This window comes from Parasteatoda tepidariorum, chromosome 4 (assembly GCF_043381705.1).
Source record: "Parasteatoda tepidariorum isolate YZ-2023 chromosome 4, CAS_Ptep_4.0, whole genome shotgun sequence".
Classification (NCBI taxonomy): Eukaryota; Metazoa; Arthropoda; class Arachnida; order Araneae; family Theridiidae; genus Parasteatoda; species Parasteatoda tepidariorum.
Genome location: NC_092207.1, coordinates 425403 through 441366, shown reverse-complemented (window position 1 = coordinate 441366; position 15964 = coordinate 425403). Strand labels below are relative to the sequence as shown.

General features: G+C 33.2%; 1 protein-coding gene across 1 annotated transcript in view; it reads right to left on the bottom strand.

The window, feature by feature from the left end:
• Positions 1-15964, bottom strand: part of LOC107450496 (Ryanodine receptor) — a gene marked incomplete in the record, with an annotated part of 265214 nt that overhangs the window by 77965 nt on the left and 171285 nt on the right. Inside the window, 6 exon segments of the mRNA XM_071180425.1 lie at positions 4404-4516; positions 5876-6079; positions 7785-7949; positions 10909-11043; positions 11481-11568; positions 14351-14421. Of these exon segments, the coding sequence (XP_071036526.1) occupies positions 4404-4516; positions 5876-6079; positions 7785-7949; positions 10909-11043; positions 11481-11568; positions 14351-14421 (776 nt within the window).

The window sequence follows — 15964 nt, the reverse complement described above, 5'->3', positions numbered from 1 at the left end:
GAAATGTTAATTAAGGTGTCCACTTACATATTCGGTTACTAATTTTTATTTGTTTAAACAAAATTACTTTGTTACAATATAATATTCTAATACCAAAAAAAGTACTTGCGTGGCGCGAAAATATCTTTTGTGATGTAACTCTTTCAAAAGTACATAAAAAGGTGGTCATCAGGGGTGTACATGTAGATTTATTAAATACACCTTGTGCGCCACCTAGGAACCAAATCTAGAACCCGACACTCGAAATTTTTGCTCTGTTACAATCGTACCCTGTTACAATTGACCCCACTCTCCCCTACCCGACACTAATGTGTTTTTTTTTAAGGTCAAGTGCCACTGCCTGGTATGCATTTATCCGGTACTCCGAGCACTGATGTTTCTCCTAATCTCATCCTCAGCAGATATTAAAACATCGAATAAATATAATAATATCAGCTAATAAATTAATATGAAATCGGATAAAAACAAACATTTCGGACATTCAGCAAAGCGACTATGTGATTGCTGACATTCACCGGTGAAAGTCGACGTTCTCTTAATTTCGGCCATTCCCAATACATATTTGTTGAAGTTCTAATGTAGGCATTCTTTGATTCATTCAATTTATATACGATTTTGTTTATATGAATTTCAGTACTACACGTAAATTGCACCTGAAACAAATAATTATTAAAAATTTTCTATATACAGAATTATTAAACTTAGTACTTGGAGTCGTACTTGCAAAATTGGTATTGGCGGTCTATGTTCATTTTACTTTTAATGTATTTCGCCATGTGTCGAAACCTTTTTAAGCGAACAGAAACCTTAAAGAAAATAATTATTTAACTATAAATTACTTAAAGAAAATATAATAAAATTAATATTTTTTTTGTACACAATACGAAGAGTTATAAAACGTAAAAGTGAACACATTTTCGTTACTGCGTATTATTTTTCATTCATTTTTGTATTTCATTTTATTAGTCATTTATTTAAATAATGCGTAATAAAAAGGGGGAAGTTTGAAAAGATAAATCAAAATTGTTTGCGGTAAGGATATAGTGAAGTCCAGGTTATAGTGAACCGAAATTTCGGTCAATTGAAGGTTCCCTATAGCGGGATTTCACTGTGTCATACAGCAGACATATGACGATAGACTTAATCTTGTGAGGGTGTCAGCAAAAGTTTGGAAACTCTGGTCGATGACATATAGTTTAATGAATTAATTCTAGCAACAAAAATCCCACTTTGGTAACTTTATGCAGTGTAAATAGTATACTATATCAATAGTATAATAGAGTTAAATGTAGTATCTATTACGCACCCCACTTCTTATGTAAGAAAATTATGGAAATTTTTCTATTAATAATTTCTTTATTGTAAAATGATTTAACGAAGAAGAATCGAAGTTTTCATTCGGCCTGTGATCTATAAATTTAAGACATTCGAGAGATTTCGCAGTTTTAAATGACCAGTTTGCGTATGATCACGTTTTTATTTAAAATCTTGCGTATATTTACGTTCAGTGGGTGTGGTTGGTGTCATAAAAATGAAAGCTTTGTAACGCTGTCGAAGATCAATAACGGTAATATTTTTTTTAATCTATCAAAAGACACGAATGAACATGATCTTGATTTGACCTCGAGTGTTAGTGAACAGCTATTGTTAAAAAAGAATAAAAGAATAAAAATCTACAAAAGGAGGGAGGGAAGAATAAATACCTTCTGAGGCTGTTAAATTGTAGACTACGGAGACAGTTAATGGCCATGCGTTTCTTGGATGTCGATAGCAACATCTTCCATGCTCTTCCGATAGGCTTTCTGTTATGAGCCTGTTAAGGATTTCTCATGCACATCAGCATGCAAAAGGTATAAGCAATACAGAGTTAACAATTCGATGGATTGCTTTGATCCACCTGTGACATTGATGCTATTTAGTAGAGTCCATCATTTAATTGAAAGCCCTGTCCTTTTTTTAGGTGCCCGTCCAAGGAAAATGCTGGTTGAAAAAATACCGTAAGATGCAACCTAGAATGGTTAATCTCGAATTTAACCTATTCTGAGTTCAGTCTTGTAAAATGAAAGGGTAGTTGATCGCAATCGTAGATTAAGAAGCCGTGGTGACTCAGGGGATAGAGTGTTTGCCTTCCAATGAGGTGAACACAGGGTTCGAATCCCAGCGTTGGCGGGCAGCACCCGACTTGCACCCACCCCAGTGCTGACGTAAAATATCCTCAATGGCAGACGGATCATAGGTTAGAGTCCCCTTGCCGTCAGGCTAATCGTGGGAAGTCTTCGCTGCTTTCCTCTTTATGCAACGCAAATGCGGGTTAGTCTCATCAAACTGTTCTCCATAAATATCACTCAATACTTGATCCAGGAGTTCCCTTGTCTTCGGGTTCAAAATGACGTGACTAACGGAGTTGAACATGAGTTGTCGTAAACTTTAAATAAAGTCAGCCGTTCAACTACGGTCCTATAATCGTAGATTTATCAGAGGTTGTTTTGTGTTCAGGCAAAAATAATTAAATAATAACTGTACCGGTTAATTCCTTACACAGTGTTCTATTGTTAGATAAATGTAAATTCATGACAGAGTAATGTTATTTTTTAAGGATTATTGCGGTTATTCATTTACTCGAGCGAAATTGAATTGTTACTTCGCATAAGTTAAAGTCATATTTTATAACAAGATAGTACTTTTTTTGCTGACGTTGAGAAACCATAATTCTTTTTAGTTTTTTTGACTTAGTAAAAATAAGGCACTGCTTTTTGATATGTTGTGGAAAGTCCTAAAAATTAAAGTCCGAGTCCTGTTTTTGAGAATTTGTGCAAAAAATGTTTTTTTTTCTCTTCCTTTTTTAAGACAGAGAGAGAGAAACACGAAAAACATATTTTCTCAAGGTGTTACAGTTTTGAAACAATGAATTCAAGACTTCATCGATACCGTTTAAAAAAAAAAATATGAGCCGATTCCGTTTTTACAATAAAACAATAAAATATTTTGACAGGGTTCGTTTTAACTTTAAAAAGTTTTATACAAAGTTCGTGAACAGGCCAAATTTTTTTCTAAAATAAACCCTATAATCTCAAAAATCTGGCTGCTGTGCAGGAAAGAAAAACACCCTTTTATTCAAAATAATAATAAAATCTATTTAAAAACAAAATATCAGAATCTTAAATCATATACAATAGTTATATTCAAACATCTTTAGAAGACTGTGAAGAAAAATTTAATTTAAGATAAAAATTTAGAGTATGACACGCACAATCCTTATGACGTATTTAACAGACAAAAAAACTTTTGTTCAATAAGAAAGCTACACTAGTCAATAAGTGAATATTGGAAGCAGGCAGAATGTTCCGTAATCAAAACCTTAATGCGTATTTTTTAAAACCTTATTTTCTTTTTTTTTGAAAAAAAATTTTATTGAAAATCTGCTAAACGAGGAATTCTAAAATATTTTTTGAATGAAAAAAAAAATCTTATCAATATCTGAAAGATCATGATCGAGGAAAGCGGAAGTGAAAATAGTAATTTCAGATAATGTAGATATTTATGACTTCAATCAAGATTTCAAAAAGTATGCATTACAGTCAGTAATGCATACAGAAAAGCAGATCAGAGTAAGTAAAGTTAGGCATTAAATCCACTGAAAAAAGAATCCATTCTGAGTTTGGGAAGTTCATATATCTCGAAAATTACACACTTCTTGAATTATAATAAATTCACTAATAAATAAAAAAAAATGAGAAGGCATAAAAACTAGTATAGTTAGAAAATATACGAAATTACACACAAAATATCAGAGAAAATACTACCATTTCTCTCTTAGAACGTCGGGAGAATTATATTTCCCATAAATTTCTTTAATTTTAAATGTCGATTAGGAGCTATCCTTACACCATTGGTATGTGCTGCCATCTGTTGATAACTTCAGAAAATACAGAAAAAGTACTGAAGAAGGTCTTGTTTACATAAGTTTAGGTAATAAAAGGTTAGGTTAAATTATGTTTATATATATATGCAGTAAAGTTTAGCATGAAGTGTCATGGGAGAAAAGCCAACACTGGGGAGCTACTTATTTCTCTTGTGCGTTATTGTTTATACACTTGATATCTTTCTTCGATTTTATAAAAAGTTATAAACACAGAAATTCGGTGGTTTATAGGTTCATAACCGATTCTTTACAAAATGTAAAATTTTTAAAATCCAACCCACCTATCAAAAAAATGGTCTTAAATTTTTTTATTTATTTTAAGTCATAAGCTTTCTTTTAATAAATCAGTTTCCATCCCCCAAAAAATTTAACATAAGTTTAGTAGTAAAATCCTTAAAGAGTGTGTTAGTAGTTGCATGCTTTGTTATATAGCTTGAAATGAATAAACGTTGTTCTGCATTCCGATGTAGATGGGAGTTACCTCGGTAAACTATGTAATGACGTCATTCTGAAACAGGCAATAACAGCCCTCTTTCTCTGCATAGATACAACGCTTCGAACCATGCCCTTCATTTGACCTTGTGGATGATCAATCTGTGACAATAGACATAGTTCAAAAGATCATTCTTTAATATCAAAAAAGATGGTTTTGAAAAAATTTGCTTTTAATTTTTAAAAAAAAAGTAGATTTCTGCTAAAAAGCACAAATGCAGAAAATATATGTATTTTATGCGTACATTATATGTGTATAAACATTATATCTAAATAATAAAATACAAAGTGCCTATACAGTATACATAATAGGAATCTTTAATTTAAGTGCTTTTTAAATACAATGAAAAATATTCCATTTTGTAATCCTCAGATCATTTCTCATATTTTTACTTGACAGGTTTTCTCCTATTGGATGAAAAGAGTTTTGTCCCGTCTTCCTTCATTCTACTCTTGACTTATGAGTACGTTCACGCGCGAGAGTAAGAAGAGAAAAATATCCGCGCTTGAAATTGAGACAACCTTTAATGTTCTCCAAACGCAAACAATGACTTCTTTTTCAGTCACTTACTTGGCTTTATCATCTGCTATTATACCTTTCGCTTCTCTAGCTAATTTAATATATTTTAAATTTAAAAACTACTGTTTTCTCAGCAAAATGTCTCAAAAGGGACAAACTATTCACTCAAAAGAGAGAAGTATCAGATTTATAAAATATTTAATGTTAAAATAATGCACATAAAGATTGCGAAATAAATATTTTTGCCGTACCATCGCCAAATAGCAACTTTCTTCAATGTTAATTGCTCACAACCTTCTACCAAACTTAGCGAAATAGTATCATCGCATGCCACGTGATGAAGGCGGAGCAAATTTATTCTTTGATTCTTTTTCGAGTCAGATAGATATCTGACTCGAAAAAGAATCAAAATAAAGAACCCTATTTTATTTCCTTTTGCTCTGAATGTATTTATTTAACGATTAACTAATGTTATTTTGCACTGATTCTTTATTTTGTGTTTTCAACCCTATCTAATCCCGTTATCCTAGTTATTTCTTTTATGTTTTAAATACTTCTCATTTATGTCGTATCATCTTTTTTTTTTAAATTGTACTTCCTTAAGAATAGAGAATCTACTGACAAATGAGTAATGTATTAATAGAGAAAACTTTGCCGTGAGAAATTTTTAAATCATATTTGAAGAAAATATTGAAATGGAGCATCAACTAGAAAATGCCCGTTTTACAAATTTAGAGCCAACTTCTTCGCTAACTTTTTTTAAAATAAATTTTAAGACACTTAAATAAAGTTTTTTTTTTGTCTAGATTTAGCTAATCTACACAACTATTTAGACGTGCTTAGATAGTTCGGTTATATTTCAATTCTTAAAAATCTTCATCTGACACTTTTCTGAATTGAGTACATTCAAACTGAAAAAAAAAAACTCAGGTTTTAATTACCATGTGTAATCCGTATAAGACTTTAGCCATGTCTATAATTTTTTCAACGAGTTCATCGGGTGAGATTTTTTGAGTGCTTTCTCTTTTGGTGCCCAATTTGCTATAAAGGTAGTGTTGCCAACTCATGACGTCGCTGGGATCAATTTTATCAGGAAGCGTCAATTGAAGTTTCATGAATTCAAAAATATCAGACTCTTGAACTTTCTGAAAAGAAAAGATTTATTGATCATCTGTCAATGCAATTAGAGAAGCTTAGGTGCAGTGTGTCTACCACTAAAAAAATACAACTCTAATTCACTAGTATATCAGACATGTTAATTTGATTTCATGTTAGGGTACCTTTTCATAGACGAAGGTTGGCATTGTCGGTAACTACTCACTCCCCCTCCCACATGGGTGACCTTCGGAGGGGATGTGAACACGCCTACCTTGACAGTAACTCCCACTTCGATTTGAACACACCTATCTAGATGGATGGCCCACATTGAGCAGTTGACTTGCTACTTGTGACTGCAACGTTATCTACCTCCTCACGCTGTTGCTACTCAGTCTCGATCACACACAACGTTGACCTGCATACACTCGACTGCTAATGGCAACACAGGAGCAACTACGACAGTGAACTTAATACAGCTTCTCACAAAACAGTAATGAATTAGCCAGCGGTTTCCATTCATCGAATTCTATCGCAGATTAAATTCTGGATGGGGAGTACTGTCTACCACTACAAAAATACAATTCACTAGAGATATGTTAACTCGATTGTATGGTCGGGTACCTTTTCATAGATGAAGGTTGAATTGGATAATACAGATTAATTACCTACAGCTAAAACAGGAGTTTTGTAAACAAAATTTCAATCTGTTTTTTCAACGAAATGAAAAATCTTCACCAGAGTATTAATAAACATCATTTGCACCGATAAGACTGTCTAAACTGGTGAAGTCGGAACTTAGGTGAATAAAATTTTCACCGGAGTATCGGTAAATTTATGCATTTTTTACCTTAACTGCACACATGAAATTGGTGGTCTGGTCTAAGATTACGACTTTTTAAAATCAGTTTTAAAAAATCGTAACTAGATTAATAAATTTTAAATTTTTTACGTTATTTATGCACCGATAAGACATTTCTTATAGCTGAAACTATTCACCAGACAAAGATAAAGATTTTACAAGACTCCGCCAGGTTAAACATTATTTTAGAATTCGTATTTTTTTTTTTTTTATGTATAAAATGTAGAAAAACGTTAAATTTTTTTACAAGGTAAAGAAAATGCAAATTTTTGAATGATTTTAAGAATGGTAAAAATGTATCTTGTGATACTTTTTAAATTTTAAAAACAATTTACAATTTCAATATATTTCACCCACTTTACACTAACTAGCAAAACAAATATTCATGTCAACTGATTTATGTCAACTAATAGATTAATCCGTACTAGATTAATCTTCATCTATATTATTCTATTTGGAAGGATCTATAATAATCATCGGGGAAATATTTGGAGGTGGGAAGTGGCTGCACAAGTGTTCTTTTTCGTATATATATTTTAAGTTGAGTAATTTTAACTGTTTTGTGCAACAAAAAAACAACAATTATTGCAGAGCAATCATCGGGCTTGGCGAACGTCAACGAGGAGGGGGCTTCGCCAGAAAGCGATACATTAACTTAGCCATGAAATGCGTAAAGTCCTCTTTCAAACAAATGTATAATAGGCGTTATGTGGTGGCATTCAATATTTTGAAGAAATTACAAAATATTGAACGACGCCACATACATAAAGGACCAGTAAATGGTCCGAGCAACTCTACTAAACCCCCAAGATATTCGACCAGCCCATGGCTAGGGAATCGCTGATCTAGCTACTTTGTGTTTCCTGCAAAATCTCAAAAAACTGTGTACTCACCCCTTTCAAGAACATGTCTTTTGCGTGTTGTACCATTTCCTGTTCTCTTCCTGCAAATAGGTTGAGTCCGATGGGCAGTAAGCGTTTCAGTGCAGCCACCATCAAACTGGAGGCTAATTCCTTTTCCTTATCCCTCTTCACATCCCGGTCACGCTTCTTTTTAACCTTTACAGAATGGATTGAAAAAAGAATTATTAATAAATATTCAAAATACGAGAGCAAAACGTGGCTGCATTGCTGCAAAGGCACCAAGCAACGAATCCGTATAACAAATACACGTATGTACCTTCCTTGCTACACAGCAAATGTCCATGATTACACGCATGCGTGTTAGTGGGCGGTGTAATGTAGTTTTGACAGGATGTCATCAGTGAAGTTGTACAAAGAATGAGTGTTGTTCCAGATGCAAGTGCGTGAACGCAGATGCAGTGATTACCAGACGCAAATGCGTGAACGCAGATGCAGTGATTATTTATTATATTATTTATTATATTATTTCTTACATTATTCTTTTGTTGGCAACATTTATATATTCTTTGTGTACACTTGTGATAGTAAAAGAGTTTGTTCTATTTGATACTTGTTTTAGTGTTGATTGTAATTAGAAAACATTTACGTTTATAACCAACACAAGTGTACCAGCGATTTTAAGAAAACGAAAGACAATTTTGTTGTAGTGAATAAATATGTTACTAAATAATATAATGTCTACTCTTTTTTTAATACCTTCTGCATTGCATATCTTCCGTTTCTCAGCAAGTTTTCACGCTCACAGTTCCTTGGTAGTAAGAAATATATCCCAGGTGATCTTCGATCTCATTTGAAGCGAAGGTTAAGAAAATTTTGTAAAGATCGGACCATTGTAGTAGAAAACCCATTTATTATGATGTTCTTGAAAAAAGCATCATTTTCAAGACATTCGAGAAGGATATAACAGGCGTCAACACAAGAAATGTGTGACGCAGGGCACACTTTTCTTGTTGCGATGACGCATTCTTTAGCATTTCAAAGGATGGTGGATCTTATTTTATAACCGTCGTTGAACAGCCCACCCAATTTTTTTTTGATTTACAACTACTCATGTTCAACTCCGTAAACTTGTCAATTTGAACCCAATCCAGAAGACAAGGGAACTCCTGGATTTGCTTTATTATTGAATTGGTTCAGCATTATATGGACAAATGCTCCAAGTCAAAGCCGATGAATTTGCTAAGCGATAGGGTGAGACTATTTTTATGTGCTCGAATGACTGATTAGACGGGTTCCAAAATAGGAAAAACAAATTGAGGAAGAATGATAAGAGAGTGGGGAAGTGTTTCCATATCCTTTCCATATTCCGTTTCCTGATGTTGAGGATTGCTCATCAGATAAAGATTACTCATTTTTTTTTGTACGCAAGACGAAGAGTCATAAAATATAAAAGTGAACACATTTTTGTAACTGCGTATTATTTTTCAGTCATTTTTGCATTTCATTTTATTCGTCATTTACTTAAATAATGTCGTGCAATACGAGGGTTGCTATTTATATTTCTGGCCTTGGCAACAGTAAGTGTTGCTAGGCGACCGCAGACGATTTTAATCGAAAGTTTGATATTTTTAAACATAAATTCAGCTGACGATTTACCATTATAGCTTCATTTGTGTGGTTGACAGTAAATTGAAAAGTTCTTCTCTTTCAAAAAATGGAATTGAATCGTGAACATTTTCGTGCCATTATTTTTCATAACTTTCGACGTGGATTGTCAAGACAAGAGTGCTTCGATGAACTTAATTCTCTATTCAGCGATAAAGTGCCATCCTACAGTGCTGTAAAAAATTGGTATAACGAATTTAATCGTGGTCGATGTTCGATCCAGGACGAATCCCGTGCAGGTCGTCCAAAATCCGTTGTTGTGCCAGAAAAGATCGATGCTGTGCGTGAACTGATAAAGCAAGATCGCCATGTGACATACCGTCAGATAGAGGCGTCTTTGGACATTAGTATGAGTAGCATCAATAAAATATTGCGTGAACATTTGAGCGTAAAAAAAATTTGTTCGCGTTGGATCCCGCATAATCTGACAAACGCTCAAAAAAAGGCTCGTGTCGATTGGTGCAAGGAAATGTTGGAAAAATACGTTCAAGGTACATCAAAGGCTGTGTATAACATCTACACAGGTGACGAATCATGGATCTATGCATATGAGCCGGAAACAAAACAGCAATCAACTGTATGGGTCTTCCAAGACGAGGCAAAACCAACAAAAGTTGTTCGAGGAAGAAGCACATCGAAACAAATGATTGCCTGTTTCTTCGGCATTAACGGTCATGTGGCAACAGTGGCGTTAGAGCAACGCAGGACGGTCAATTCTGAATGGTACACGACCATTTGTTTGCCAGAAGTCATCGGAGAAATTCGAAAAAAGCAGAAGAACAGGCGAATCATTCTTCATCATGACAATGCGAGCTCTCACACATCGACTCAAACAAAGGCATTTCTGACGGAGCGAAAGATCGAACTGATGGGTCATCCGCCGTACAGCCCTGATTTGGCACCCAATGACTTCTTCTTATTCCCACACATCAAAAATAAATTACGTGGACAACGATTTTCGACCCCCGAAGAAGCGGTTGATGCATTCAAAACGCATGTTTTGGAGTTACCTCAATCGGACTGGAAAAAGTGCTTTGAAAATTGGTTCAAACGCATGCAAAAGTGTATTGATCATCATGGAGAATATTTTGAAAAACAATAAAACCAATATCGATCCTACATATTTGTTTTTTCATTATTAGGCCAGAAATATAAATAGCAACCCTCGTAAAAGAGGGGAGTTTGGAACCATTCGATGAAATTGTTTGCGGAACGGTTATAGTGAACGGAAATTTCGGTCCCTTGAAGGTTCACTATAGCGAGGTTTGACTGCAATATTACAATAAGGAATATTAACATAATGACATTGCTACTATCCTTCCTTATGATAATATATTGGTTACGCATTGGTAACAGTTTACTGATTACAGGTACTTGACCTGCAAGTGTTGCAATGTCAAACATTTTTTTAATTAAAAGACCTTCAAATAGGGTTCTACTTAAAAAATACCCTTTTAGACACAATGAATTTAAAGAAAGAAAAGCTTACTTTTTTAGAGGCTGATGCAGTCTGTTGAACATTCTGTACACTAGCTCTTCCTCTTCCAGCAGCTGCAGGCATGATGAGGGTCATGTTGTCGATTTCATGCTGAGAAATGAAGTTCTGTTCCTCCCTTCGGAAATACTGTTCAAATAAAGAGATCGATTGAACATTATTCGGAAGGATTTTTTTTTTTGCAATGAAGTGAATGTCGTGAAATTTTTATGCCAAGCGATTATCATGACTTTCAATTTAAATACAGTTATTGAAATCATCGATTCTTATTGCAAAAAAGTATAGGTTCAAAAGGAAGGAGAATTCCTCCATTTAGAAAATGTGTGCAGGTACGTATTTACAGATTTTTAGAATAAAAATAAATGGATTTAATCTACATTGAGTCATTTGTTAGATAAAGTCATGATTCTTCGAAAAATGTAATGAAAATTTAATTTCAGGCAGACAAAAAAAAAAAATCTCCGCAGTGTCAACAAAAATCAACTCATTTTATTTTGGTATATTACAATGTAAGCTTAGACGCATTTTTAAAATGAATTCATCTGTGTGTAATAGAGGAAAATTACCTGGCTTTTTGACCATATATTGAATATGTGTGCCACATAGTTGTACACAGATTCTGCTTCCTTGGTATTCTGTTTCAACCAATGAGCCCTGAAAAAGAGAACAACTCACTCAAAATGTGTAATCAGTATTTTGGAGAAGGGAATACCTGAAGTTTCAGAGGGGAACCAAACTATAGGACTAAATTACTTAATTTTGCTGCTGGTCAGTGGCGATCGAGCCGTAGTATTTTTCAATAGAGGTCAATTTTTCAAAAATTAAATATTTTAAGCGATTAAAAAACTTTTTTGGTATTAATATAAGGCATTTCTTTCGAATCATTCCTCAAAATATGGTAAAAATTACAAGGTTTATTTCTAAAATAAAGAACGCTTTTAAGAAGCAAGTTTTTAAAAAGAAAAAGTAATTTTCAAAATAATTCCATATTCATTAAAAATATCCCAAATTTTCGACATTCAGTTTTTTTTACTCCATTTGTCATATTAGTCGCCCTGTGGCCAGTGGTCACCATTGAGTTGTTCCTATACGTTAAACTTGGGAGGTTAACCGGGTTCGAATCCCGACGATGGCTGGTCGATACAAATTTCACACCGGGTTCGCACTGACCGCAGTGCTGACGTAAAATATCCTCAAGTAGTAGACGAATCGTGGATTAGAGTCCTCTTGCAATCAGGCTAAGAGCGGGAAGTTTTCGTGGTTTCCTTCACCATGTAACGCAAAGGCGGATTAGTTCCAGCAAAAAGTCCTCCCCGAAGCCAGATTTATCTCATTACTTGATACAGGAGTTTCCCTGTCTTCCGGATTGGGTTGAAAATGACAAGGCTACGGGGTTGAACATGAGTTTTCATATACTCAAAAATTGGGTCAGCTGTTCAACGACGGCGATAAAATAAAATGAAACTTGCGTAACATACATAGAAATGAATACCAGAGTCTTTAAATTCATTCGTTAATCACGAAACCTCTTTTTATCCTAAAAATCAATATGCCCACTAATATTGTCATTGAATGGAAGAGTTTTTGAAAAGATGAATTTTGAAGAAGTGATTTCTAGAATTAGCCATTCAATTGAGTACTTGTACTTTACGAAGACGAAAACCACACATGTGACTGGCAGCACCGGCTGATCGATTATAAGCAAGTCGAACTACATTTCTCCAAAAAAAATCTCAATGTGAAGTACAGTGGCTTATCACACCTTTCAACAACCAATCAGGATCGAGACACTATTGCAGGTATCCCCTTTAATGACAAAAACTCTTAAATTTTTAACCACGTCCGATTTATTACCAGTAAAGCAATTTCAAAACATGTGAATTTCTGTTCTTCCTTAACTTGAGAAGATTTCAAAGGGGTTTTCAGTCGGCACTGATGTAAAGTGCGCCAAAAGAATGATAACTTTTGATTTAATGATCGAATCTTCACGTTCTAAGACTCCGCCTTAAGGATTCGAGGAGGCGACCATAAATATGCTAACTTATTTGCGGAGACGATATTTTAAGTGGCGAAATCAGACACAAAAACGTATTTTCTCTGAATAAACATAGCTTTTTTCGATGAATTAGGACCACTAAAATTTTGGGAGTAAAACGACGACAAATTAGATTTTAAATTAGATTTCTCAGGAGCTAGTCTACCTATTACGGTAAAATTTTATAATTTTGCCGTATAAAATTAGATACTTAAAATTCAAAACCTTACAATTCAACATTTTTTTCGACTATTATTAAATAAAATAATAAATATTTACTAAAATATATTATTTGTATGAAATTTTTTTTGGATGAACAAATTTGCACTTATAATACAATATATGAACAATATATGAATAATACAATGGATGGTGTTTTCAATAGAAATGTAAACAATAACAATCTCGAGCTCGGCACCTACTCTTGTTCCGGTTAAAAAGTTTACAGCTGCTTATTACATGTTATTCTGATAGGCGATGTTTTCAAACGGATAATTTTGTTTTCAATAAAAGAAATAAATTAGATAATTTCTGAGCTCAAATCTGCCGTATTTCATTAGATATTAATGTTATTATGTAATTCTGGGGAGTTTGGAGTGAAAATTTGTTTTAGTTATTTTGTTATTTATTATTAAAAAAGGTGACATGGTTGCTAGATTTTGAATAACTCGCTTTTTTGGCAGTCTTGATTTGGCCTCTTTCCATTTGTTTATTACTGTTTGTTCGTGTTGCAAGCTGTGCGCCATCTTACGTTAGTGTTATCACTTTTAGTATTGTAAACACAAGTATTGTTAGCATTGTAAACATAAGTAATAAGTAATCAAATACATTGTTTGCAAGAATCTCAAAACACAATGATGCCAAATGGCTTTAAAATACAACTGAAACAGTAACCCGGAAATTTAGGCAGTCCCGAGCTTGCAGCGTTCCCTAGTGTAGAAAACACCATCCATATAATATATGAACAATACAATATCTGAACAATAACTGTGAGACAACATTTTTGAATTATCTTTAAAAAATTTCGAGATATGGCGAAATACGCGAAAAGTAAAATCAACATTAAGGAGTCCAAATTTTGGATCAATCTCCTAACTAAACTACGGGGACTATAATTTCCAGATTGCGGCTATTCCCTACATTTTGGGAGTTAGAAATCCTTGTTTATTCAGAGAAAATACATTTTGTGTCTGATTTCGCAACTTAAAATATCGTCTGCATTCATTAATTAGTATATTTTAAGTCACCCCCTCGAAACATTAAGAATATTTCTTGGAAGGTGAAGATCAAACGTTAGTGGTTCGTTTGGCCATCTGCTGCTTATAATACACACACAAGTATTTTGAAACAATAAATAGAAAATATAAAAAGGCAAGTTCAATAAAATGTGTCGTGAATTACCTTTGTAAATCGACGTACTTAATGAGGAGTGGGTAAAATGCATAGACGTCTCTCACCAACAAACTAAATTCCTGTTAATCAAAGAATGGAATAAATGATTGATTGTAAAATATTGAATCAATGACAATAGCAGCCATCATAGTAGGACAGAATAAAAGGTTTAAAAAAATCACATGTCCGAGACTACTTCCAAAACGACGACGCACTTAATTCTTACCTATAGTTTGATCAAGTATGATAAGGACAAATTTTATCCAAAAATTATAAAAAATAATTTCAGAATTACTTTGTTTGAAGAAGAAAATTTTAACAGTTTTCAAGTATAATTTTATTTATAATGAAGCAGCTTATAATAGTCGGAAATCAATATACAGAAGGTATTTTTAGTACACTAACTGAATAATCAATAAATCAGTTGTGAGAAACACGACGCAATTATGCTGTAAACTCATAGCTGTATAGCGACACTATTAAAGAACTTGATGGAAGAACCAGATGAAGGACATTTTTAGGGGAATTAATGAATTGGAGAAAATAACAAAGTACATTTAATGTAACAGAACTGTTTTTCCTTTTATCTTAACATGACTAATCCATATCAGATTTTAGTATGCTTGCAATAGTTTTATTTCAAATGTTGATCTAAATCATGTTGATCAAATTTTTCTGGGGTAAATAAAATAAAGAAAAGAGTTATTAGTCCCACTTTCTAATAAATTGGTAATAAAATAATTCGGATACAGCTTCTTTTTTTTCTGAAAATGTCCCTTACCTGGTTCTTTCACTAAGTTTCTCAATTTATATAGCTAAAATATAATATTTTATACCAATATTAGTATATTTAATACTAGTGTCATAACCCTTCAACGTTTGAGTTTATACATATTTGTCAGTGACAGCCATCTAAAGCCGAATTTGTTTTTTAAAAAGAATATTAGAACTTCATAAGGATTTTGGAACATGACCATTTCTCTATCTGGCCTTTGATTTACTGCTAAAATATTTATAAGTAGTGGTGGAAAAAAGTTCTTTTAATTCTAATCCATTAAAATATTAATACACTATCTCAGCTGCCACTGGAAAAATTATTTTCTGAAACTACTGAAAACCCGTTGTAAAATTCTTATCAAAACCAATTCGCTAATTACCATAATACAAGTAGTATATATTATCGTCAACGATACATATGAATTAAGCGTCGTATGTGAATGGCGATATTTTAATTTGAATGTTTTATATAAAAAAAAAGCACTTGATTGAAATCTCGAATTGATTTTGTTTTGTTATTACGAACTAAGAAATAAGGCTTTTGATCAACGCTTTCCCCTAAATTGACAATTCAGAGATGTGTGCACAGTAGGGTAATTCCATGTTTGCCAGCAGAAAATTAAAATAATAGTCAAAAAATATTTTGGAATTGCCCGAAATAAAAACAAGTGAAGTACTTTTTTGATATTGAAACAAAAACCTGCGTAAATATCGATAATATCACCATTGAATCAGCCAATAGCAGAGAAAAGTGCCTTCAATGATAGAACAATTAATTTTGAATGATAGGAAATCTGGGATAAAAATAGTGGCGGATGTATCAAAATGGTGTTTTGATGTTTTTTG